Source organism: Tachypleus tridentatus, chromosome 13 (assembly GCF_004210375.1).
Source record: "Tachypleus tridentatus isolate NWPU-2018 chromosome 13, ASM421037v1, whole genome shotgun sequence".
NCBI lineage: Eukaryota > Metazoa > Arthropoda > Merostomata > Xiphosura > Limulidae > Tachypleus > Tachypleus tridentatus.
Genome location: NC_134837.1, coordinates 10,541,964 through 10,569,690, shown reverse-complemented (window position 1 = coordinate 10,569,690; position 27,727 = coordinate 10,541,964). Strand labels below are relative to the sequence as shown.

Genomic DNA, 27,727 nt, shown 5'->3' with positions numbered 1-27,727 from the left:
TTAGCTTCATTGTAGTGTAGAAACTGTAAAGAAACATTTGTATAAATGTTATTATTAGCTTCATTGTAGTGTAGAACTGTAAAGAAACATTTGTATAAATATTATTATTAGCTTCATTGTAGTGTAGAAACTGTAAAGAAACATTTGTATAAATGTTATTATTAGCTTCATTGTAGTGTAGAAACTGTAAAGAAACATTTGTATAAATGTTATTATTAGCTTCATTGTAGTATTGGGCCAGTAAAGGAATATTTATATAGCTATTATTATTAGTCTTATTGTAGTATAGGACCAGTATAGAAACGTTTATACAGATATTATCATTATTAGCCTTATTGTAATATAAGGGCAGTAAAGAAACGTTTACATACATATTATTAGCCTTATTATAGTGTAGGGCTGTTAAAGAAACATTTATATAGATATTATTTTTAGTCTTACTATAATATAGGACCAGTAAAGAGACATTTATATAAATATTATTATTAGGCTTATTGTAGTATAGGAACAGTAAAGAAACATTTGTATAAATATTGTTATTAGCTTTATTGTAGTATAGGAACAGTAAAGAAACATTTGTATAAATGTTATTATTAGCTTTATTGTAGTATAGGAACAGTAAAGAAACATTTGTATAAATATTGTTATTAGCTTTATTGTAGTATAGGAACAGTAAAGAAACATTTGTATAAATGTTATTATTAGTTTTATTGTAGTATAGGAACAGTAAAGAAACATTTGTATAAATGTTATTATTTAGCTTTATTGTAGTATAGGAACAGTAAAGAAACATTTGTATAAATATTGTTATTAGCTTTATTGTAGTATAGGGCCTGTAAAAAACATTTATATAGATATTATTAGCTTTATTGTAGTGTAGGAACAGTAAAGAAACATTTGTATAAATGTTATTATTAGCTTTATTGTAGTATAGGAACAGTAAAGAAACGCGTATGTAGATATCATTATTATTATTATTGTAGTCTAGGGCCTGTAAAAACATTTATATAGATATTATTAGCTTTATTGTAGTGTAAGAACAGTAAAGAAACATTTGTATAAATATTATTATTAGCTTTATTGTAGTATAGGAACAGTAAAGAAACGCGTATGTAGATATCATTATTATTATTATTGTAGTCTAGGGCCTGTAAAAAACATTTATATAAATATTATTAGCTTTATTGTAGTGTAGGAACAGTAAAGAAACATTTGTATAAATGTTATTATTAGCTTTATTGTAGTATAGGAACAGTAAAGAAACGCGTATGTAGATATCATTATTATTATTATTGTAGTCTAGGGCCTGTAAAAAACATTTATATAGATATTATTAGCTTTATTGTAGTGTAGGAACAGTAAAGAAACATTTGTATAAATGTTATTATTAGCTTTATTGTAGTATAGGAACAGTAAAGAAACGCGTATGTAGATATCATTATTATTATTATTGTAGTCTAGGGCCTGTAAAAAACATTTATATAGATATTATTAGCTTTATTGTAGTATAGGAACAGTAAAGAAACATTTGTATAAATATTATTATTAGCTTTATTGTAGTATAGGAACAGTAAAGAAACGCGTATGTAGATATCATTATTATTATTATTGTAGTGTAGGGCCTGTAAAAAACATTTATACAGATATTATTAGCTTTATTGTAGTGTATGGCCAGTAAAGAAACGTTTATATAGTTATTATTATTAGCCTTATTGTAGTGTAGGATCAGGAAATAAGCATTTATATAGACATTATTATTAGCCTTATTGTAGTATAGGACCAGAATAGAAACGTTTATACAGATAGTTTTAGCCTGATTGTAGTATATGGTCAGTTAAGAAAAACTGATATAGATATTATTAGCTTTATTGTAGTATACGGCCAGTAAAGAAACATTTGTATAGGTATTATTATTAGCGTAATTGTAGTATAGAATGAGTAAAGAAACAATTATATAGATATTATTATTAACCTCATTGTAGTGTACGGCTAGTAAAGAAGCATTTATATAGATATTGTTATTAGCTTTATTGTAGCACAGGGCCAGTAAAGAAACGTTTATATAGATATTATTATTAGTCTTATTGTAGAGGGCCAGTAAAGAAACGATTATATAGATATTACTATTAGCCTTTTTGTTGTATAAGGTCAGGAAAGAAATATTCATATAGATAGTATCTTGGCCTTATTGTAGTATAGGGTCATTTTATTATATAGCAAAGCTGTTGTGTCCACCATGAAGAATCAAACCCCAGATTTTAGCTAAGTACGTAAGGTATCTGCTGTCCCGGTAAAGAAACATTTGTAAAATGGTTATTATTAGTGCTGTTGTGAAATAATATGACACTAATATACGAGAAAAACTAAAGTGCGGTTTGCCTCCAGAAGTCATGTACCACAACACTGAAATGTTGTAAGTTCTTGATATAAAGATAGTTTCAACCATTAGTTAGTATTACACTCCCAGCTGATCTCAAGTCTGTTATTGTTAACAGAGACACTGTTATGTTCTACTTATTGGAAGACCCGTAGCACAGGTAGGCCAGTGAATATAGATTGGTAAAATATATTTGATCATTCTTATTATGAATAAGTAGCATATTAACTACCATTGAAACCCGGGTTTATCTGTTCTGACAGTGTAAAAAAAAACATTACACCAGTATCACTATCCATAATTTATTTTATTGAAGCACAAATTCCTGGTCGTGGGTTCAAACATCTTGCTCTACATATAAAGATAGTGCTCCAATGTTAAATGAGGAAAAAAAACAAACCACAAATTGCCAGACCTGAGAGAGAAATGGAACATTTCTTTACAAAATTGACAAAAACATAATTTACTGAAAACGTGAAACCTTCATTTCAGAAATGCACATTAAAAATAATATAAAAACTGTTAACTGTATACCAAGGTATTATCACTTTTCATTCAAGAGTCTGTCATGCGTACTAGATCACTATTACCAACCTTTGTCAAACTGAGGCCCACTACTTAATTATATGATTTACTAGATTAGGGGTTACCCATATTTGTCAAACTAAGGCCCATTTTAATAACAAGATTTACTAGATTATTATTTGTCAAACTAAGGCCCACTATTTAATAACAAGATTTACTAGATTAGGGGTTACCCATATTTGTCAAACTAAGGCCCACTATTTAATAACAAGATTTACTAGATTAGGGGTTACCCATATTTGTAAAACTGAGCCCCACTATTTAATAACAAGATTTACTAGATTAGCGGTTACCCATATTTATCAAACTGAAGCCCATTATTTAATAACAAGATTTACTAGATTAGTGGTTACCCATATTTATCAAATTGAGGCCCACTATTTAATAACAAGATTTACTGGATTAGGGGTTACCCATATTTATCAAACTGAAGCCTACTCTTTAATAATAAGATTTACTAGATTAGTGGTTACCCACCTTCATCATACTGAGGCCCACTATTTAATTATAAGATCGTCAGTCAGAGGTGTAGAAACCAAATTAAAGGTTGAGGGCCCCAAGGTTTGTTTGACTGAGTGAACGTGCACCACAGGCGCACCCGTTACTTACAGCCTAACTTCAGGGCTTAACGTAAGACCCTGGACGTTCTTGGGTTCTGCATTTTATGTATTCTCCTGTTTTTGTGAGAGTACGTTTTACTGGGACGCACTGAGAAGTGAGAGGCCACACCAATCCCCTCTCTGTAAATCCAGTATAGGTTTATAAAAAGACTAAATTGAAAGGTAGATAGACCAGTTTCATATGTAAATATTCGGTCGTAAAGTATCGAACACTGCATTTTAATTTCTTTAGAAAAATTAGAATCATGAAACAATTCAAGTTATAACGTGCAAGGCAGATGCTTCAAACAATTTTTAAAGCCTGGATAAATGAAATGAACAAATCTTCCCCATATTATGCATGGGAAGTAATAATTAGAATAATATTTGTTATAAAAATAATAACGTTTCCTGGTTTCTTTTTCCATTATTGTATTTCAGTTATTAAAAAACAACAACAATATATTGAAAATAATAACAAAAATAAATCACTTAAAAAAAGATATAATTTATCATTTATTAATGTTGGGATTATTTTGACAATAAAGTTAGATAAACAATAACATTTTTCTCCAAATAACCATCAATTTATTTTTTATTTCAGCCAACGTGGTACTATTTAGGACTGGTAACACGAGTTGTTGGCTGAAATGATTTTATTACCTCTATAATTATTTTCTGTTGTTGTTTTTATAACGTTACTGTCAACATATTTAAATCCGCGCAGCGTACACTTTGAGTTCTGAAAAAGAATAAATATTATTTAAATTGTAGATTAAATTTACGTTGTTGTCGTTACGTGTAAATCTACACATTGAACTAGTTTTTCAAGACCAGATTTTTTGCATCATAAATCCAGAGACTTGCTACTGAGCTAAGGGGTAGATTAACCACTAATAAAGTCCCAAAGCGAACAAGTTACGAGGGTATTTCATGTTTTCTTCCTTAATAGCGCAGATAGCCTAGTTGCTTTCCGCCATAAAACACCAAATTTTCTTAATGTGTAAATCAGTCAATAAACACAGAGACAAACTTCATCTAGCAGTACAAAGTTTAACATGTTAAACAAGAATCGTTGCATATTATAAGTTTCTAAACCCATAAAGATATATTTAATCCAATAAACAATAACTTAAATTCTTGCTTTAAAGTTTATGACTTTCTTTAATGTGTGTATGATCTGACGTCTTATCACTTGTTTCGGTAATATGAGGTTCGTGTCGAACTATAGACCTTTTCATACCTCATTAAAATCAATAATTCAAAAGATACTTCAAACAAATCATCGTTTAAAAAACGAAAGTGTTGCAATAAACTCACGTTCAGTTATCTTATTGTCCTCAGAAATTTCATAAACTTGTTTTTATACCGTGAAGTATATTTATTAAAGGGGTCGTGGATGACAAACGTTTCGGAAACGTTGCCATATACATGTAGTATAGTTGTGCATATTTTATTTGGTAAACGTTTATTGCGAATTCTAGAACAAGTTAGGTTAAAACACAACGAAAAAGTTCAACGCACAGTTCTTATACTGTCAATATTTGACACGTAGGTAGTATAAACTTGTATTCTATACTCAATGTGTACCAACTGAAAACCAAAACTTAAAGTAACATTCAAACGTTATTATATTAAAATAACATTAAAACATAGTCCATTTAAAATCAAATATAATTATTTATCTCTAACTCCAACAGTTTTAACATTGTTTAACAGAGCCACGCCTACAAGTGACATTCGGTTTCAGATTGGGTACAACAGAACCAAACAACCGATAACTTTCCAGAAAGGTGAATTTTTTTACTCCACGTTAAGATATAACTAATAACTCTATAAACGATTACCAACAATTTCCTGACTATTACACACTGAGGAAGATATTCCAGACATTTTCTCACTCGTGCTATAAAGGTATATTTACATCTTCAGTTTTCTCAGGATTGTATCATATTTAGAAACAGTTTACTCATTTTGTTAGGCTAAACAAAGGATATTAATATCTATGTCTACCTTTATTGCAGTCTTAAATATCAGATCACTTATACTGTCCTGAAGTCCCAGTTTTCTATTTGTAAGCATTATGGTATCTCACACACTAGATGCCCAGAGATTACATAATACAAATTTCCTGACTCAAGGGTTAAATCAGTCACTAGTAATATACCAACTCGTGATTTCGATCGGAACCTGAACATAACGAAGATGATGTGATGTTGGTCATACGAGGAACCGATCTTGAACAGTCTGAGATACATTCAGGATGTGGAGCAGCAGGAACGGGTGACGTCACATTTACCGGAGATGACGTAGCTGCTACTACGGTGGACTGATTAAGCCTCTTTAATTTCTGTCTCCTATTACAAAACCAAACCCTAACAACTTCTTTCTGCATTGACAAAGATTCAGCCAACTTACCCAGATTCTGTGAGGTAGGTTTTTGGTTCTTTACAAAAGCCTTTTCTAAAGCTAGGCGCACATTTGCGTCAATACTAGTTCGTCTCTTTCGTCGACGTGAGATTGTTTCTTCTGAGGATTCTGATAGAGGTGAAAGATTTTTGTTGAAAGAGCGGTCGACATCTTCTAGCCATCTCTGAATAAAGGTTTTATCTTAAACATGTTCTTGAAACTCAGATTAAGAGCTTCGAATCGAGAGATTGTAGTTTGGCTGAAATCCTTTCCATAATATCTTCCTATTGCTAATCCAACATCTGCTTGTGTAAACCCTACACGTATAAGAAAACAATATTATCGTGACAAAAATGTTTATTAGACTACGTTTGGATATAACGCATTGCCTTTTAAATTCCTCAACCGAAATATATGATTAACAAATAAACCCAGACATTAACATCCATTATTCGCATAGAGGTCATGTTAATATATCAACCTGTTGATTATGGAAAACGTCAAGTTAAACCAGAGACAAAAAACACAAACATAATACTTAAATACAGTGGTACCTCGGTTCTCGAACGACTCCTTCTCGAACAATTCGGTTTTCGAACATATTGTTTGAGAAAAAAATATCTCGGTTGTTGAACATAAATTCGGTTCCCGAACCAAGCTGTCGTGGCCCGAACCCCCGAAATAATCCTACTGATGACCCGAACGACCTTTTGACCATTTTCGGCCCGCCCCAAGCTTGACCAACTGTCACTCAGTCCATACCCCCGTTAAAATCTGCTGTGAACGTTCTCGTGTTTCTTTTTGTTGTTGTTTTTCTAAATATTCTGACTAAATAAACCACCATGGGGTCAAAGAAGGATAATGAAAGCAGCAAACCAAAAAGAAAAGTTGTTAGAGCCACAATAGAGGTGAAAAAAGATCTCATAGCAAATTTTGAGAATGGTGTTCACGTGTCTGACCTTGCTACACAGTTTGGTATGGCGAAGTATACAGTCTGTACCATACTGAAAAATAAAGAGGTCATCAAAGGAGCTGATGTTGCAAAAGGAGCGACACTGCTCACAAAACAAAGATCACAAACAATGGAAGAGGTAGAAAAACTGTTGTTGATTTGGGTAAACAAAAAACAGTTAGCTGGTGATAGCATTTCTGAGACCATCATTTGTGAGAAAGCAAAGCAGTTACGTGCTGACCTCCTGAAAAACACCCCTGGAACGAGTGCTGATACAAGTGATGACATGGGGAGGGTGCCAGGCAGAAACAAACCTCATTAGACAAGTTTTTAGTGAGAAATAGGTCCAGTGAGTCTCAAACAGGTTGTAGTGGTGCAAAGAGACAGAAAAGAGAAAGAACCCCAGAAGGAGAGTTACCTAACGTTTTTATGGAAGTGACTCCCCTTCCAAACAATAATAACCCTCCTACTCTCTACGTTCCTCACCACCTTTCACTTACACCATCAGCTCTCCTCAGCACAGGTAAAGTGCAGTTAAATTTTCATTTATTGTTTTTTTATTGTGTTTATAGTTTTTGTGGTTGACTTTATATGCATGTAAGTATTATTATACAGGTATAAATAAGCAATATTTTTACTTAAAATGCTTCATAATGCGTAATTTTTGGAGGTCTGTAACAGATTAATTTAATTTACAGTATTTCTTATGGGAAAAATTGATTCGGTTTTCGAACAGCCTTCTGGGACGGATTAAGTTCGAGAACCGAGGTACCACTGTATTTCGCAGTTGTCTGGTCGGTTTTGTGTATACAGTCACTGGTTGTTAAATACCACCTGATGTAGAAAATGAAGTAACAAAACCAACGGTTTCTTTAAAACTAATGTTACTGGCATTCAAAACATATATTTCCAGTGTTGAACATAATCTTCCTCCAAGGTGTTGCCCCTACAGAATCCTTATCACATGCGTAAAGATCTCAAAGTATAATAGTGTTCTCATCAGGTTACATATATTATGTTCCAAGACGGCGATGTCCCCTTATGAAAACTTGTAACACATACAGGATAGCCCTCTGTAATCAGGACTTGCGACACACATTTTACAGCAAAGGCAGTTTTCTTCTTGAAAGGAACGTGTCACACTTATAATCATCGAGTAAGTTACCATTCTACAAGAGATCACACTTATAATCATCGAGTAAGTTACCATTCTACAAGAGATCACACTTATAATCATCGAGCAAGTTACCATTCTACAAGAGATCACACTTATAATCATCGAGTAAGTTACCATTCTACAAGAGATCACACTTATAATCATCGAGTAAGTTACCATTCTACAAGAGATCACACTTATAATCATCGATTAAGTTACCATTCTACAAGAGATCACACTTATAATCATCGAGTAAGTTACCATTCTACAAGAGATCACACTTATAATCATCGAGTAAGTTACCATTCTACAAGAGATCACACTTATAATCATCGAGTAAGTTACCATTCTACAAGAGATCACACTTATAATCATCGAGTAAGTTACCATTCTACAAGAGATCACACTTATCACGTAGTTACTGTCTCTACAAAAAGAACTCGTGAGACAACAAATGTTCCCTCATGGAAGTGTTTCCATGTTAGAAAAATACGGTGTTAAATAAGGAATGTTAACTCCTTTGTAATGATTAGTTCTTACAGCTATAGCATTCCAACAGGTTTCACCTCCCATTACCAACTCTAGGGTACCTATTATTTTACAAACAAATAGTGATACTAGCTGTCATACTGTGACAACCCTACAAGCATTGTCTTGTTATAACGTGTAGACTACGGTCACGTTGCTGGACAAGTTAAAGAAATTCAAATGACTACTGTCATGTAAACGTTCAAGTGCGAATAAATGTCGGACTTTATTTGGAATTTTACAATCACGCACGAGAAATCCATCAAAAACAAACAAAACAGTGATATCGTTTCAAAACTGTTACCGACCGATAAAAATATCCATTTAAAACAACTGTCTGCAAACAGAAGAAATATAAAGACTTGTGTACAAAATGGGTGATCAAGACAATACATAATCTGTGTTATTATTACTTCACTTATCGGATACATGCCCTTTATAAAATTAAATTGTTATAAAGGACTATGTGTTATTTTTAAGGAACTGATAGCTTATCGATTATAGACAAACAACACTAGCACACTCATTAGCCTAATCTAACAATCGATTGGTGTTTTTATATTCTCACAATATTTATTTAATCTCGTGGCTTGCCCATGAAGCAACGTAAATCTGGAAGTCAAAAACAACGCAAACAACCAAATTAAAATGTTAAAAGTACAGTCTTATAACTCTATCTTGCCATTGAATCAGTGACTGATCGTGCTCAGGGTTGTATCATTACTATAGGCTATGTATTTGATTGTGAAAATTGATTTGCCAATTAACTGTTGTTATTTTTAAAAGTTGTTTTTCTGGTCATGAAATAAAAGTTCCTTAAATGTTAACGAAGATAAATCTGCTATTATTTTAATGATTTTTAAATAAACTATTAGTGATTATAAGTGGATCAAGTTAACACAAGTTATTATAAGACAAAACATTTGCAGTAAACAAAAAAAAATATTTTTTTTTCATGTAATCTAACATATTATGTACACAATACTAAGAATTCATGCTCAAATTGACTGTTATTTAACGCAGAAATAAAATTCAAGTTACGCATTAAAGAAGGACTGATATTACTATTATGTTTCATTAGGCCTAGGTAAGCCTAACGTTAGGCTATGAATATGGATATACTTATACTTACGGATATACTGATCGATATACTTACTATAGGTTTTAAAAGTGCACATTACACGCATACTTACCAAACATTATTCTCTTCTGCTTAAATGTTTTGGCAAAATCTTCCAAATCTTTTAAAGCTGGTGTCTCCTCAGGACGGGCCTCGTTCGACCGAAGTTTTAAAGGAAATCTTGGCGTATCAATCTGTGAAAAATACTGTCAGCAGGGAACTTGTTCTAAACTATACTCATTGAAATTACGCACGATAAAAGCGTAAGTTCATATTTCACAATGAATAAGATATTTATTTAGTAACATCAAAAATTACTGTAATGACGTATGAAACATTTTGTAACTCGTTTGAGATAATGGTCTGATTTGAAAACCGTCTTATTTCGTCACTTACGATGTGGCTTTAAAAAATATAAATTTAGAATCAAATCTCAGACTATTGCGCAAAAAAATGAATCATTAAGTTCGTAAAAAATAAATATCAATGTACACTTTAACATTTTTTAGAAAAAAAACAACTAAAAATTTGTATTTTCAACTACACTGCCAAACACTATTTGTAATTTTTACATTTTATACATATAACGTGAGGGCATTATTTCAAAACTACCTGAAAATAATTATTGTACGTCTGGTTGGGGATGTTAATGTGGTCCAGCCATAAAACTACACTATTTAAAGCGTAGTAATTTATACTGCACTAGATCAACAGGTCTTTATGGAGTACAGGAGACTATTAAGTTTTAATATGTCGTTTGTTTGTTTTTAGAGAGACAGATTGAGTCATAAGCTGTGCCTACTGCAAGGAATCGAACCCTATATTGTGAGTTCGTAAACTTATCATTGTCCCAGCGGAAATGCTTTTTATTTGTTTGAAATTATAAAGAGCAAGGTTAAATTGGTCTGTTTGATGTCTACCACAAAAAACCGAGCGTCGAATTTTTGTGTTGTGAATCCGTAGACTTACTGTAGTCACATCGGAGACCCATTTGTTGTGTACACTGCGGGAAATTGAACTCTGGGTTTTGTCATTGTATGTCCATACACTTGCTTGTGCCCAAATAAAGGACTTACCCGTTGCATCTACTGCGGTGATCCGAAGGCCGAGTTTTAGCGCTTTAAGTCCATAGACTTTTCGATATTTTTTTTCGAACATATTGTTTGAAAAAAAAATGTCTCAGTTGTCGAAAATAAATTCAGTTCTCGAACCAAGCTGTCGTGGCCAGAATCCCTGAAAAAACCCTAATGATGACCCGAACGACCCTTCGACCATTTTCGGCCTGCGCCAAGCTTGCCCAAAACATTTTACCTGCACTTGTTGTTCAGTCCACACACCCACCGCTGTGAACGTTCTTGGTTTTTTCTTTTCTTTCTTTTTTTATTGTTGTTTTTTTTCTTCTAAATATTCTGATTAAATAAACCACCATGGAGTAAAAGAAGGATAATGAAAGCAGCAAACCAAAAAGAAAAGTTGTTAGAGCCACAACAGAGGTGAAAAAAGATCTCATAGCGAAGTATGAGAGTGGTGTTCACGTGTCTGACCTTGCTACACAGTTTGGTACGGTGAAGTCTACAGTCTGCACCATACTGAAAAATAAAGAGGTCATCAAAGGAGCTGATGTTGCAAAAGGAGTGACAGTGCTTACGAAATAAAGATCACAAACTGTGAAAGAGATAGAAAAACTGTTGTTGATTTGGGTAAACGAAAAACAGTTAGCTGGTGATAGCATTTCTGAGACCATCATTTGTGAGAAAGCAAAGCAGTTGCATGCTGACCTCCTGAAAAACACCCCCTGGAACGAGTTCTGATACAAGTGATGCCTTTAAGGCTAGTAGGGGTGGTTTGAAACATTTAGGAAGAGAAGTGGCATACATAGTAGGGTGAGACATGGGGAGGGTGCCAGTTCTAACATAGACGCTGCTGATAAATTTGTCAGGGAATTTAAGGACTTTGTAGAAGTTGAGGGTTTTATTCCCCAACAAGTGTTCAACTGTGATGAGACAGGCCTCTTTTGGAAGAAAATGCCAAAGACGACCTACATCACCAAGGAGGAGAAGTCATTGCTAGGACACAAGCAAAGGCTTAAGTTTTAAGTCCTCACTTGCATTACTACATAACAATAGAGTTAGCCTGGACGGCTAACAGTAAAGCATGGGTAACCAGGCATTTTTTTATGGAGTGGGTCCATGAAGTGTTTGCCCCATGTGTAAAGAATTACCTCACGGAAAAACATTTGCCACTCAATGCCCTTCTTGTGATGGACAATGCACCTGCTCACCCACCAGGCTTGGAGGACGGGTTGGTGGAGGAGTACAGTTTTATTACGGTGAAGTTCTTGTCCCCTAACACGACTCCTCTCATTCAGCCCATGGACCAGCAGGTCATATCGATCTTTAAGAAACTCTACACCAAAGCACTGTTTCAAAGGTGCTTTAAAGTGACCTCTGACACGGAGGTAACCCTCAGAGAGTTCTGGAAAGATCATTTTAATATCCTCCATTGCTTGAGGATCATAGACAAAGCCTGGAGAGAAGTGTCTTTGAGGACCATGAACTCAGCCTGGAAGAAATTGTGGCCAGACTCAGAAGCAGATAGAGACTTTGAAGGCTTTGAGGCTGAGCCTGTTATCGAGGATATTGTCTCAGTAGCCAAGGTATGGCTTGAATGTGAGTGGTGATGATATGGAGGAGTTGGTGGAAGACCACAACACTGAGCTCACCACGGAAGAACTCCAAGACCTTCAGAAAGAGCAGCAACAGAAGGCAACTGAGGAAGTGTCTTCAGATGAGGAGGAGGGAAGGGAGGATGTTCCTAGTTCACTAATCAAGGAAATGTGTGGAAAACGGGGAGAGTTATAAAGTGTTGTGGAAATATTTCACCCTGACAAAGCTGTAGCAAACCGAAACATAAACCTTTTCAATGACAATGCCATTTCTTACTTCAGACACATTTTAAAATGCAGGCAGAAACAAACCTCATTAGACAAATTTTTAGTGAGAAATAGGTCCAGTGAGTCTCAAGCAGGTTGTAGCGGTACAAAGAGACAGAAAAGAGAAAGAACCCCAGAAGGAGAGTTACCTGATATTTTTATGGATGGTGACTCCCCTTCCAAAGAATAATAACCCTCCTACTCCCCACGTTCCTCACCACCTTTCACTTACACCATCAGCTCTCCTCAGCACAGGTAAAGTGCAGTTAAATTTTCATTTATTGTTTTTTTTCATTGTGTTTATAGTTTTTGTGGTTGACTTTATATGCATGTAAGTATTATTATACAGGTATAAATAAGCAATATTTTTACTTAAAATGCTTCATAATGCGTAATTTTTGGAGGTCTGTAACAGATTAATTTAATTTACAGTACTTCTTGTGGGAAAAACTGATTCGTTTTTTGAACAGCCTTCTGGAACGGACTAAGTTTGAGAACCGAGGTACCACTGTATCCTACAAAAAACAAATTAACAATTTTAAAATGCTAGTGTTTCCCAGTGAAGCAGATAAGTAATAACTTTCCAGTATAAACAGATAAATATTCAACACAATTCAAATTACAATAACTATTAACGTTTCCATATTAATATTATGAAAATATTATACATCGCACATACTGTCGAATACGGTATTTGGATGTGAAATGCAAACAAAAATACCTTTTTTAGTTCTAAAAAAATTCAAAAATCAGACCTTGGCTTGTAGCGCCTCCTGTGGTTGGCATGACAACAATTTGTTGGATCCTCCGATTCTCTGGGAAGAGTTTGATGTCTGACAGGGACATCAACTCGTGGGTTCCCAGAAGGAGAACAAACCTGATTGACTTGTGACCGTACTTGTTCTGACGACTGTTCCATCAAAAGATTCTAGGGATATTTTTAAAACATGTTTCGATCAGTTCATGATTCGTCAAATCAGATAAATAACGTTCTTAATAGAACAACATGACTTTAATGTTTTAGAAATCATACGAGTAACCTTTTTAATAAAACAACGTGATTTCAAGGTTTGAGAGATTTAACGTAACACTACCCTAATCGTACAACGAACTTTAACTTTTACGACGCACTGCTTGAAAACGCAGAGAGATTTCTTGGCAACGGGATACGAACCTTTGATCTTTTGATCCACAGGCTGACACGACAACCACAAGTAAATTTCATGTACAGTACCATGGTTGGTACATATTAACGTCTAGTTACTAGGGCACATGGCTCGTGATTTATAGGTTTAATTCTCTTAAGCGAACATGCTTGTCTCCTCAATCGTGAGACCGTTATAATGTTGCTGTCATTTCCACAAATCGTTGGTAAAAGAGTAGTCTAGAAGTTGGTGGTGAGCAATGTAAACTAATTGTCTGTCTTTCCTCTAGTCTATTTCTGCTAAATTAGGGACGGCTAATGCAAATAGCTCTCGAGTAGTTTTACGTTGAATCCAGAAATCAACAAACGATCAAATATATATTACCACATAAATATGTGTTCAGTGTGTTTCAACAGAAGATATAATAGCATACAAGTTCAGTATACTATTAGTAAATAGGGTCTAGCTAGACTGAAACATAAAACACAACCATTGTTTTGTTTTGAATTTCGCGCAAAGCTACTCAGGACTATCTGCGCTAGCCATCCCTAATTTAGTAGTGTAAGATTAGAGGGAAGGCAGCTAGTCATCACCACCCACCTCCAACTCTTGGGCCACTCTTTTACCAACGAATAGTGGGATTGACCGTCACATTATAACACCCCCACGGCTGAAAGAGCAAGCATGTTTGGTGTGACCTGGATTCAAACCCACGACCCTCAGATTACGAATCGCACGCCTTACGCGCTAGGCCATGCAAAAACACAACCAAGTACCTGTTATGGTAAAAATTGTTCGGTTTAAACAACTATTGGGTTTTTACGTGTTTTGAAGACAAACCTTCGGTCAGTTCGAAGAACAGAGTTCTTAATAAAACCCACTGAAGAAGTAACTGGATATAAAAGAATAGCCAAGTATTTGTTTGAAACATTGGTAGAAATGAACTTCAATTATGAGTAACAAGAAACCTTATTATGGTCGACTAACATATCCTTTTATATCAGTTCTTATGAGTGATGTGAAACTGTATAATAGGCCCTCCAACATATCCTTTTATACCAGTCCTTATGGTGACATGAAACTTGTTGTGTGTAACTCAGATAATCCAAAGTATTACCTGAATCTCAATGAATAGCTGTGCTTGAAAACTGGCAGATGGCAGATGGCTGAACTGCGACAAAAGAAATTGTCCCAAACTCTGAAGATGGCGTTGTTGAAGCTGTAGTTGGGAAAGTTCTTGAGGGATTGGCTGATCGCTAGAAACACTTAAACCTGGAGGAAACTAAAGGATAAAAACACATTATTTCACCTGTACAAGTTTTATTAAACTATGTCGTTCACAATGAGGTGGCACACATATCTGTAAAAACTGGTACGAATAAGATATATATATTGATATTGATAACAAATGGGTTTTCACGTCACCCAGAAGAACGAAACGACGACACAAGCGACGACAATTTCAAATTAAAGTAGTTCGTTTTCAGTTGTTTCTTCTATAACAGTACATCATGACCCAAATTAAAGTAGTTCATTTTAAGTTGTTTCTTCTATAACAGAACATCATGACCCAAATTAAAGTAGTTCAATTTAAGTCGTTTCTTCTATAACAGTACATCATGACCCAAATTAAAGTAGTTCATTTTAAGTCGTTTCTTCTAAACCAGTACATCATGACCCAAATTAAACTAGTTCATTTTAAGTCGTTTCTTCTATAACAGTACATTATAACTTAAATTAAAGTAGTTCATTTTAAGTCGTTTCTTCTATAACAGTACATCATGACCCAAATTAAAGTAATTCATTTTAAGTTGTTTCTTCTATAACAGTACATCATGACCCAAATTAAAGTAGTTCATTTTAAGTCGTTTCTTCTATAACAGTACATCATGACCCAAATTAAAGTAGTTCATTTTAAGTTGTTTCTTCTATAACAGTACATTATAACCTAAATTAAAGTAGTTCATTTTAAGTCGTTTCTTCAAAAACCAGTACATCATGACCCAAATTAAAGTAGTTCATTTTAAGTCGTTTCTTCTATAACAGTACATCATGACCCAAATTAAAGTAGTTCGTTTTAAGTCGTTTCTTCTATAACAGTATATTATAACCTAAATTAAAGTAGTTCATTTTAAGTCGTTTCTTCTATAACAGTACATCATGACCCAAATTAAAGTAGTTCATTTTAAGTTGTTTCTTCTATAACAGTACATAATGACCCAAATTAAAGTAGTTCACTTTAAGTCGTTTCTTCTATAAGAGTACATCATGACCCAAATTAAAGTAGTTCATTTTAAGTTGATTCTTCTATAACAGTACATTATAACCTAAATGAAAGTAGTTCATTTTAAGTTGTTTCTTCTATAACAGTACATCATGACCCAAATTAAAGTAGTTCGTTTTAAGTCGTTTTTTGTATAACAGTACATCATGACGCAAATTAAAGTAGTTAATTTTAAGTCGTTTCTTCTATAACAGTACATCATGACACAAATTAAAGTAGTTCATTTTAAGTCGTTTCTTCTATAACAGTACATCATGACCCAAATTAAAGTAGTTCATTTTAAGTCGTTTCTTCAAAACCAGTACATCATGACCCAAATTAAAGTAGTTCATTTTAAGTTGTTTCTTCTATAACAGTACATCATGACCGAAATTAAAGTAGTTCATTTTAAGCTGTTTCTTCTATAACAGTACATCATGACCCAAATTAAAGTAGTTCATTTTAAGTTGTTTCTTCTATAACAGTACATTATAACCTAAATTAAAGTAGTTCATTTTAAGTCGTTTCTTCTAAACCAGTACATCATGACCCAAATTAAAGTAGTTCATTTTAAGTTGTTTCTTCTATAACAGTACATCATGACCCAAATTAAAGTAGTTCATTTTAAGTCGTTTCTTCTATAACAGTACATTATAACCCAAATTAAAGTAGTTCATTTTAAGTCGTTTCTTCTATAACAGTACATCATGACCCAAATTAAAGTAGTTCATTTTAAGTCGTTTCTTCTAAACCAGTACATCATGACCCAAATTAAAGTAGTTCATTTTAAGTCGTTTCTTCTATAACAGTACATTATAACCTAAATTAAAGTAGTTCATTTTAAGTTGTTTCTTCTATAACAGTACATCATGACCCAAATTAAAGTAGTTAACTTTAAGTCGTTTCTTCTATAACAGTACATCATGACCGAAATTAAAGTAGTTCATTTTAAGCTGTTTCTTCTATAACAGTACATCATGACCCAAATTAAAGTAGTTCATTTTAAGTCGTTTCTTCTATAACAGTACATTATAACCTAAATTAAAGTAGTTCGTTTTAAGTCGTTTCTTCTATAACAGTACATTATAACCTAAATTAAAGTAGTTCGTTTTAAGTCGTTTCTTCTATAACAGTACATTATAACCTAAATTAAAGTAGTTCGTTTTAAGGTGTTTCTTCTATAACAGTACATCATGACCCAAATTAAAGTAGTTCGTTTTAAGTCGTTTTTTTCTATAACAGTACATCATGACCTAAATTAAAGAGGTTCATTTTAAGTCGTTTCTTCTATAACAGTACATCATGACCCAAATTAAAGTAGTTCATTTTAAGTTGTTTCTTCTATAACAGTACATCATGACCCAAATTAAAGTAGTTCATTTTAAGTCGTTTCTTCTATAACAGTACCTCATGACCCAAATTAATGTAGTTCATTTTAAGTTGTTTCTTCTATAACAGTACATTATAACCTAAATTAAAGTAGTTCATTTTAAGTCGTTTTTTCTATAACAGTACATTATAACCTAATTTAAAGTAGTTCGTTTTAAGTCGTTTCTTCTATAACAGTACATTATAACCTAATTTAAAGTAGTTCGTTTTAAGTCGTTTCTTCTATAACAGTACATTATAACCTAAATTAAAGTAGTTCGTTTTAAGTCGTTTCTTCTATAACAGTACATCATGACCCAAATTAAAGTAGTTCGTTTTAAGTCGTTTTTCTATAACAGTACATCATGACCTAAATTAAAGAGGTTCATTTTAAGTCGTTTCTTCTAAACCAGTACATCATGACCCAAATTAAAGTAGTTCATTTTAAGTCGTTTCTTCTATAACAGTACATTATAACCTAAATTAAAGTAGTTCATTTTAAGTCGTTTCTTCTATAACAGTACATCATGACCCAAATTAAAGTAGTTAACTTTAAGTCGTTTCTTCTATAACAGTACATCATGACCGAAATTAAAGTAGTTCATTTTAAGCTGTTTCTTCTATAACAGTACATCATGACCCAAATTAAAGTAGTTCATTTTAAGTCGTTTCTTCTATAACAGTACATTATAACCTAAATTAAAGTAGTTCGTTTTAAGTCGTTTCTTCTATAACAGTACATTATAACCTAAATTAAAGTAGTTCGCTTTAAGTCGTTTCTTCTATAACAGTACATCATGACCCAAATTAATGTAGTTCATTTTAAGTTGTTTCTTCTATAACAGTACATTATAACCTAAATTAAAGTAGTTCATTTTAAGTTGTTTCTTCTATAACAGTACATCATGACCCAAATTAAAGTAGTTCGTTTTAAGTTGTTTCTTCTATAACAGTACATCATGACCCAAATTAAAGTAGTTCATTTTAAGTCGTTTTTTCTATAACAGTACATTATAACCTAATTTAAAGTAGTTCGTTTTAAGTCGTTTCTTCTATAACAGTACATTATAACCTAATTTAAAGTAGTTCGTTTTAAGTCGTTTCTTCTATAACAGTACATTATAACCTAAATTAAAGTAGTTCGTTTTAAGTCGTTTCTTCTATAACAGTACATCATGACCCAAATTAAAGTAGTTCGTTTTAAGTCGTTTTTTCTATAACAGTACATCATGACCTAAATTAAAGAGGTTCATTTTAAGTCGTTTCTTCTATAACCGTACATCATGACCTAAATTAAAGTAGTTCATTTTAAGTTGTTTCTTCTATAACAGTACATCATGACACAAATTAAAGTAGTTCACTTTAAGTCGTTTCTTCTATAACAGTACATCATGACCCAAATTAAAGTAGTTCATTTTAAGTTGTTTCTTCTATAACAGTACATCATGACCCAAATTAAAGTAGTTAATTTTAAGTCGTTTTTTGTATAACAGTACATCATGACCCAAATTAAAATAGTTCACTTTAAGTCGTTTTTTGTATAACAGTACATCATGACCAAAATTAAAGTAGTTCATTTTAAGTCGTTTCTTCTATAACAGTACATCATGACCTAAATTAAAGTAGTTCATTTTAAGTCGTTTCTTCTATAACAGTACATCATATAATATTTTGTTTGATAATAAATCAGATTATAAGGTTATGTTTAATGAGGATATTAATTAGGTACAAAATGTTTAGACTTTAGGCTTACATAATCCCCAAAAGCGGACATAAGAAGGGAAACGGAAGATATTCTCCAGTATCTGTATGTATACGAACTCTGTTGTTTTGGAAACAGAAATCTTGCCTGTGTTTATTTATGTTATTTACGTACATGTGGTGATGTGGTTTATCTGTCTATCTGTTATACATATAATTAAGTTGTGATTGTATTGTGCCCATATACAACACTGGTAAAATTTAAATCTTTGAGCACGATACTGGTGGTAAGCTTATTAGGCTTAAAGAGGGTTTCACTTTATTTATTTTAAACGTATCGTAAATTTTCGAAAACAGTTTTAATTGTTCAGTTAAAGACACTTTACTCAACATTCTTGATGAATAAACAAATACAATGTTACTGTCATGTTTACAAACTGTTAAACCCCTTTATTGCTCATTGTTACCTTTGACTGAAACAGTTGACAACAGTGTTTACTCTCAAATTACCTATTGTCCCGCGGAACTTTGTATTTTGTACTTGTTACACAGACGTATGTTTCAAGAATGTTTATGTTTTTTTCACTTATTTTATAGGTACAATACAGTTATTTGTTCAGCTAGACATTAACTGATAACTGTGTTAAATAGTTTCAGATAAACTATTTCATTAAGCTAACTTTTCTGTTTTGAGGTTGATCATTAATTAATGGTGAAATACAGGTATATTAATATAATTAATTTAACAACTTACCTTCCCTGCTTGTAGCTGCTGTAGTAAGGTTGTTGGTGTTAGAAATTGTGAATGGCCATAAAGACTGATCGCAAGTAACTAACAGAAACAAAATAATGAAACTGGAAAATCTACGGTGTCTCATCTTCAGTGGTAACATATATTTACAAATATGCAATTACAAATTACTTGACTTGACTTAAATAAAGTAGATGGCGTTACAAGCACTAAGCAGAAAATAACATAATTGCAGAGACGATTGGTGTGGGTTCATATTTTCGTCACTAAGACATGTGCTAGGTAACAATAAGTTTCAATTTTCTATTTTGATGAAAAAATAGATAACTTAAGATGGTCGAACTGTTATATACTTTATCTCAATTAAAGTTGTATCATCTATACCAGCTGTCTCTGCAATTAGTTGTTTACTTGAAGTGGATTTCTCGTCACCACGAATATAACCGTGTCGTTTAGATTTAGGTAGTTATATAAACAAACAAATCACATTTTACACCTTAATAATGTATTACGTTAATGTATTTCGACTCTCAAAGTTAAATGTTCCTATACACACAGAATGACAAATTATTGTTGTGTAGCATCAATACAGTGCCAGTACCATGATAAGTCTTTCTCAAGACTGTGTAAAATCAGCACAGTGTCAGTACCATGATCAGTCTTTATCAAGACGGCTTACAATCAGCACAGTGTCAGTACCATCATCAGTCTTTATAAAGACGGTGTAGATTCAGTATAGCGTCAGTACGATGATCAGTCTTTATGAAGACGGCGTAACATCAATAATGTGTCAGTACAATGATCAGTCTTTATAAAGACGGTGTAGAATCAGTATAGCGTCAGTACGATAATCAGTCTTTATAAAGACGGTGTAGAATCAGTATAGCGTCAGTACGATGATCAGTCTTTATAAAGACGGCGTAACATCAATAATGTGTCAGTACAATGATCAGTCTTTATAAAGAGCATTGACCACGATAGAAAATATGGAATCATGATAACTGTTAAAGATATCGAATTCTGATAATTATTGCAAGAGTTGGATAATTAACTAGGACAAAATCTGACTTCTCTTATATCATATACATTTTTCTAATCGTGTTTTTTCAGTGATTCATCAGGTGTTGGTAGCCACTGTTTTTATGAGTGACAAACGTATTTTCTTTTGACTGCCACCAATGCAGAGCTGGTCAAAGAAAAGGTACTTCATAACGACACTCTTATTAGAGTAACTTTTATTATTAAAGTCATTTAAAAGTGTAAGAAATGGTTCTTAACTACTGCTGTACAGACTTCAGAAGGTGCTGTGAAATATATTCTACACTCTCTGATTAGGTTTGCATGTACCATGTGGTCTCGCTGTTAAAACTTCTGACATGTGAAGAAAGGTAGTTACGACATTTTAACATTCAATGGTTTAGCTTCAGACCTTCCTTTTGCAAATTTGAATCACATTATATGTAATATAGATATATATAAATCGTACACGGCTATTTGAATCACATTATATGTAATATAGATATATATAAATCGTACACGGCTATTTGAATCACATTATATGTAATATAGATATATACAAATCGTACACGGCTATTTGAATCACATTATATGTAATATAGATATATATAAATCGTACACGGCTATTTGAATCACATTATATGTAATATAGATATATATAAATCGTACACGGCTATTTGAATCACATTATATGTAAGTTTCCCGTACAATGTCGAGAGACAAACCTAACAATCCTTACTAAAGATCATTATACAGTTTTCACTTGTTTAGGGCCAGGTGGCTAGAGGGCGCTTGACTCGTAATCTGAGGGTCACGATTTCGATTCCCCGACACACCAAACATGCTCGCCATTTCAGCCGTAAGGGCGTTATAATGTGAGTGTCAATCCTACTATTAGTTGGTAAAATACCAGCTCAAGAATTGGTGATGACCAGCTGCCTTCTCTCTAGTCTTACACTGCTAAATTAAGGACGGCTAGCGAAATGAGCAGGACATGTGAAGTAAAAGTGAGTCAAGAAAGACAAACACTTAGTCCTTAGTTGTCAATAGAGTTTTAGTATTGAAGGATTGAGTAGAAAACGAGAGAACGGAGAAATTATACTGTAAAGAATGACAATAGTTCTAAATAAACAGGATTAACTTTATTCTAATTCACAGACAAAGATTTTTGTAAGATTAAAAAAGATCACCATTTATAAAGACAAGAATAAACAGTACCTGACTTAACGACATCTGTCGTATTGCTGCTACAGCTGCTAAGGAAGACATGTTTATCATAGGAGATGTAATGGTGGATAATTCGGTGAATGCTCTTACTGGAAAAGGTTTAGAAAGCTTATCGGTTGACGGCCGTTTCTTAAGAGTTTTTTGAATGATGTCGGTATCTTCAAGTTCGTCAGACAAGACCTACCGCAAAGACAGAAAACTTTTACCACATATAACTGAGATCTAATTTGTAAAAATATCTTACCGAGAGATCCTGGGAAAAAAATAAAAGATATGTAACTATTTCAAGAGATTTAATCGAGTAACGAACGTTATCCTCATGTCTTTAAAATATAGCAAAAGTTACAAATCATCAAAGTTCTTGTAAAAGATCTCAGAAACAAAATAGTCTTCATACTTGAATTTATAATGAAACATACTTAGTCTTCAGTAACCAAAATATTCACTGAAAGATAGTTATTATGTTATGAAAGTATTCCCTGAAAGATAATTATTATGTTATGAAAGTATTCCCTGAAAGATAATTATTATGTTATGAAAGTATTCACTGAAAGATAATTATTATGTTATGAAAGTATTCCCTGAAAGATAATTATTATGTTATGAAAGTATTCACTGAAAGATAGTTATTATGTTATGAAAGTATTCACTGAAAGATAATTATTATGTTATGAAAGTATTCACTCAAAGATAATTATTATGTTATGAAAGTATTCACTCAAAGATAATTATTATGTTATGAAAGTATTCCCTGAAAGATAATTATTATGTTATGAAAGTATTCAATGAAAAATAGTTATTATGTTATGAAAGTATTCACTGAAAGATAGTTATTATGTTATGAAACTATTCACTGAAAGATAATAAAAGAAAAGTAAAAAAACTGTGGCCAATGTGTAGACTGTTTGGGTCCTCCTTCCGATCCTTACAGAAACAAGGTGGCCAATGTGTAGACTGTTTGGGTCATCTTCCGATCCTTACAGAAACAAGGTGGCCAATGTGTAGACTGTTTGGATCATCTTCCGATCCTTACAGAAACAAGGTGGCCAATGTGTAGACTGTTTGAGTCCTCCTTCCGATCCTTACAGAAACAAGGTGGCCAATGTGTAGACTGTTTGGGTCATCTTCCGATCCTTACCGAAACAAGGTGGCCAATGTGTAGACTGTTTGGGTCCTCCTTCCGATCCTTACAGAAACAAGGTGGCCAATGTGTAGACTGTTTGGGTCCTCCTTCCGATCCTTACAGAAACAAGGTGGCCAATGTGTAGACTGTTTGGGTCATCTTCCGATCCTTACAGAAACAAGATGGCCAATGTGTAGACTGTTTGGGTCATCATCCGATCCTTACAGAAACAAGGTGGCCAATGTGTAGACTGTTTGGGTCCTCCTTCCGATCCTTACAGAAACAAGGTGGCCAATGTGTAGACTGTTTGGGTCATCTTCCGATCCTTACCGAAACAAGGTGGCCAATGTGTAGACTGTTTGGGTCATCTTCCGATCCTTACAGAAACAAGGTGGCCAATGTGTAGACTGTTTGGGTCATCTTCCGATCCTTACAGAAACAAGGTGGCCAATGTGTAGACTGTTTGGGTCATCTTTCGATCCTTACAGAAACAAGGTGGCCAATGTGTAGACTGTTTGGGTCATCTTCTGATCCTTACAGAAACAAGGTGGCCAATGTGTAGACTGTTTGGGTCATCTTCCGATCCTTACAGAAACAAGGTGGCCAATGTGTAGACTGTTTGAGTCATCTTCCGATCCTTACAGAAACAAGGTGGCCAATGTGTAGACTGTTTGGGTCCTCCTTCCGATCCTTACAGAAACAAGGTGGCCAATGTGTAGACTGTTTGGGTCATCTTCCAATCCTTACAGAAACAAGGTGGCCAATGTGTAGACTGTTTGGGTCATCTTCCGATCCTTACAGAAACAAGATGGCCAATGTGTAGACTGTTTGGGTCATCTTCCGATCCTTACAGAAACAAGGTGGCCAATGTGTAGACTGTTTGGGTCATCTTCCGATCCTTACAGAAACAAGATGGCCAATGTGTAGACTGTTTGGGTCATCTTCCGATCCTTACAGAAACAAGGTGGCCAAAGTCCAGTATAGGGTTCTATCTTGAAAAGCTTGTAATCACGTTCCTCTCTGCAAGCCAATTGACAACTGGCACGGTGCCGAGCCTTTAATACAGGACCATAGTCCACGTATGAGACAGGTATGACAGTGATAGCATCAAAGCAGACAGACTTAGCTCCAGTGTCGGCGAGCTCGTTCCCACGAATAACAACGTGGTCTGGTGTCCAAAAATCCTTGATAGTAAATGTTAAAGAAAAATGGGCCAGTCGGTTTTGAATATCGGTGATAACAGGGTTGGAACTAACGTGATGAGATTCCAGGGCCAGGAAAGAGCTAAATGAGGAGGTCCCAATCGTACAATTAAAGTAGTGCTATGTGATCCAGGGCAAAGTAGTGCTATGTGATCCAGGGCAAGAGAAATGAGATGCAATTCGAAAATGAACACCGAAACTGCAGAGGAGATTCTGTGCGCAACTACCGATCACAACAAACCATGGCAGAGCCCACAGAGCCACCTGAATTTGAAACATCCATATAAAGGGAATGGAAAGATGGTTCGAAAATGTTTGGAAAATAGAAGACGATATTTCGAATTAGGAGTATCCACCTTTCTCACATAACTCAAAGAAATATCACACTTGAGAATGATAATAAGCCATGGTGGAATGGGCTGACCAGTGGATACAGCAATGTTATCCAAGGACAGATCCAATTCATCCAACTGTTCCTGGATACCAAGGCCAAAAGAAAAAATGGCTGTCCGTCTGTTCTGAAAAATTATGGCCCACTGAAGAAGGAAAACACAATCCCAGGTAAGGATACAGTTTTGAAGCATACAGTAAAGACAGATGCAAACAACGGAGGTGTAGATGAGGTTCATGAGGCTCTGTGTACAAACTCTGGACTGAGGAAGTGCAGAAATCCTCTGATGATGAATGGAGTCCAGCATATTCGAGCCCGAGGTCCTGGCAGAGCCATAGACCAAAGACTCATAGTCCAGTTTCAATCGAATGAAAGCACGATGGATCTTTAGCATAGAACATCAGTCCACTCTCCAAAGAGGTGAAAGAGAGGATACGGAGGATATTCAGTGCCCTTGTACACTTGACTCGTAGCTGCTGCATGTGTGGTATAGAGGTCAGCTTATCGTCAAATATAAGCTCCAAGAACTTTACCTCAGGGACCACGGGAATTACAACTTCATCAACACAGAGTTCAGGATCGGAGCGAATACCCCGTTGGCAGCAAAAGTTGGCCTACAAGACGACGCGGTACAATGCAACTCAAAGATACTGCAGCAAAGCCAGTGTTTCGTGAGTATTATGCCCAAACACAAGCATCAGACACAGTGCCCACAACACCCGTTGAGAATGTCAAGCATCGGTACTTGGTTAACCCTAGCTCAAGTGGACCGACGAGTTAACTCTGGACGCCAATCCCAAGACTGTCCGTCTATAGGAATTTAGGCCCAACCACCAGGTGGGGTTCAACCACCAGGATCCTCTCCTCCCTCTGACGAGCGGCCAAACACGGCAAACATGTTGGTGGATGTTTAGACCTCACAACGTCCCCTCACAACGTACAGTAATCTACACCGAGGGGCACATAAAAAAACCAGTATCGGTCAATGTTTGACAAAATTAATTTCATAAACTTGAAGGAAGACTATTACCAAGATGAATACAATCCATTTGGATGTTTGTCAACTTACAAGTTTGTCCGATATGCAGCTTGTAGCATCATAGTTCGTATGCAGATCTGGTAGTGTCCTTGAATATATGATTGAACCCTTTATCCAGAGAAGTGTTCACAACGTGTTCATAATGCACGAAAATGGTCTAGCAATGGGTTCTCGGGCTTGCTGAGGTCCGGTTTTCCTGGTCCCCTCGCGATCTGGAAGGTGCCATCTTGGTAAGTGTGTTTATACTTCCATTCGAAACTAGCGGGATCAAACATGGCAAACGTAATCTGATATTTAGGGCTAGTGTTCTAACTTCTAGTTCGAAGCCCTCTCCTTAAGGTACAAATAACTGGGGACAATGAAAAAATTAGATCAGTACAATAAGTCTCAAGTGGTGGTTCTATGTATACAGTAGTAATGATTCTCTGTGACAAGGCAATCAAAAAGTAACTTTCTGTAACATCAGTCTATAACAGAGATGTCGTGTAACATCAGTCTATAACAGAGATGTCGTGTAACATCAGTCTATAACAGATGTGTAACATCAGTATATAACAGAGATGTCGTGTAACATCAGTCTATAACAGATGTGTAACATCAGTATATAACAGAAATGTGGTGTAACATCAGTCTATAACAGAAATGTGTAACATCAGTCTATAACAGAGATGTCGTGTAACATCAGTCTATAACAGATGTGTAACATCAGTATATAACAGAGATGTCGTGTAACATCAGTCTATAACAGATGTGTAACATCAGTATATAACAGAAATGTGGTGTAACATCAGTCTATAACAGAAATGTGTAACATCAGTCTATAACAGAGATGTGGTGTTACATCATATCTCTACCCATACCAGCCGTTTTTACATATATAATTTTCTTTACAAGTGGATTTTCTCGTAATCACGGATTAGAGTAACATCAGTCTATAACAATGATGTTGTGTAACATCAGTCTGTAACAGTGGTGTTGTGTAACATCAGTCTGTAACAGTGGTGTTGTGTAACATCATCTAAACCAATAATGTTGTGTAACATCAGTCTGTAACAGTGGTGTTGTGTAACATCATCTAGACCAATGATGTTGTGTGGCATCATTATATAATAGTGATGTTATTTTAGGTCACTTATAAATGTTTCACTCTTTGTTTGCATGAAAGTTAGTTCATAAAATAATCTGTGGACACAACTGTACTAAACTTACCAAATTGAGAGCTTGTTGTGATTCGCGGTCACCTTTGTTAGCTTGTTTTGATTGGCTGCTACTTTCGCAGGCTTGTTTTGATTGGCTGTTACTTTCGCAGACTTGTTTTGATTGGCTGTCATTTTCTTGAGGCAGCTCGTCCTGAGTATTGTTACTTTCGTCACTCTCACAAGATATTTCACTGTTCATCCCTGACAGTTAAAAACAAAACTAACAATATGTATAATATTAGCAGTAAGTATATAAACATGAAAATCAAATTAACGTTCACTTTCTTATTATTCAATGGAACATAATTTATTTTGTACGGACAAAGGAAAGTATTGGTTTAATTACGAAACGTTCGAGCATTGCACATTAAACGTTATGTTTTGTCAATCCTCTTTGATTGTAGACTAAATGTTGTGTTTTGTCAATCCTCTTTTACTCTGGACTATATGTTGTGTTTTGTCAATCCTCTTTGATTGTAGACTAAATGTTGTGTTTTGTCAATCCTCTTTTACTGTGGACTACATGTTGTGTTTTGTCAATCCTCTTTGATTGTAGACTAAATGTTGTGTTTTGTCAATCTACTTTTACTGTGGACTATATGTTGTGTTTTGTCAATCCTCTTTGATTGTAGACTAAATGTTG

At 34.3% G+C, this 27,727-nt stretch overlaps 1 protein-coding gene across 1 annotated transcript; it reads right to left on the bottom strand.

Moving 5' to 3' along the window:
* Positions 1-5,707: 5,707 nt before the first annotated feature.
* LOC143240560 (POU domain, class 2, transcription factor 3S-like) lies at positions 5,708-27,364 on the bottom strand. The gene is given in 9 exon segments (XM_076483197.1): positions 5,708-6,156; positions 6,159-6,287; positions 9,800-9,932; positions 10,123-10,129; positions 13,414-13,586; positions 14,921-15,085; positions 19,890-19,967; positions 22,122-22,310; positions 27,095-27,364. Coding segments are annotated over 9 exon segments (1,503 nt in total). The 5' UTR covers positions 27,284-27,364; the 3' UTR covers positions 5,708-5,716.
* Between the last annotated feature and the right edge of the window lie 363 nt (positions 27,365-27,727).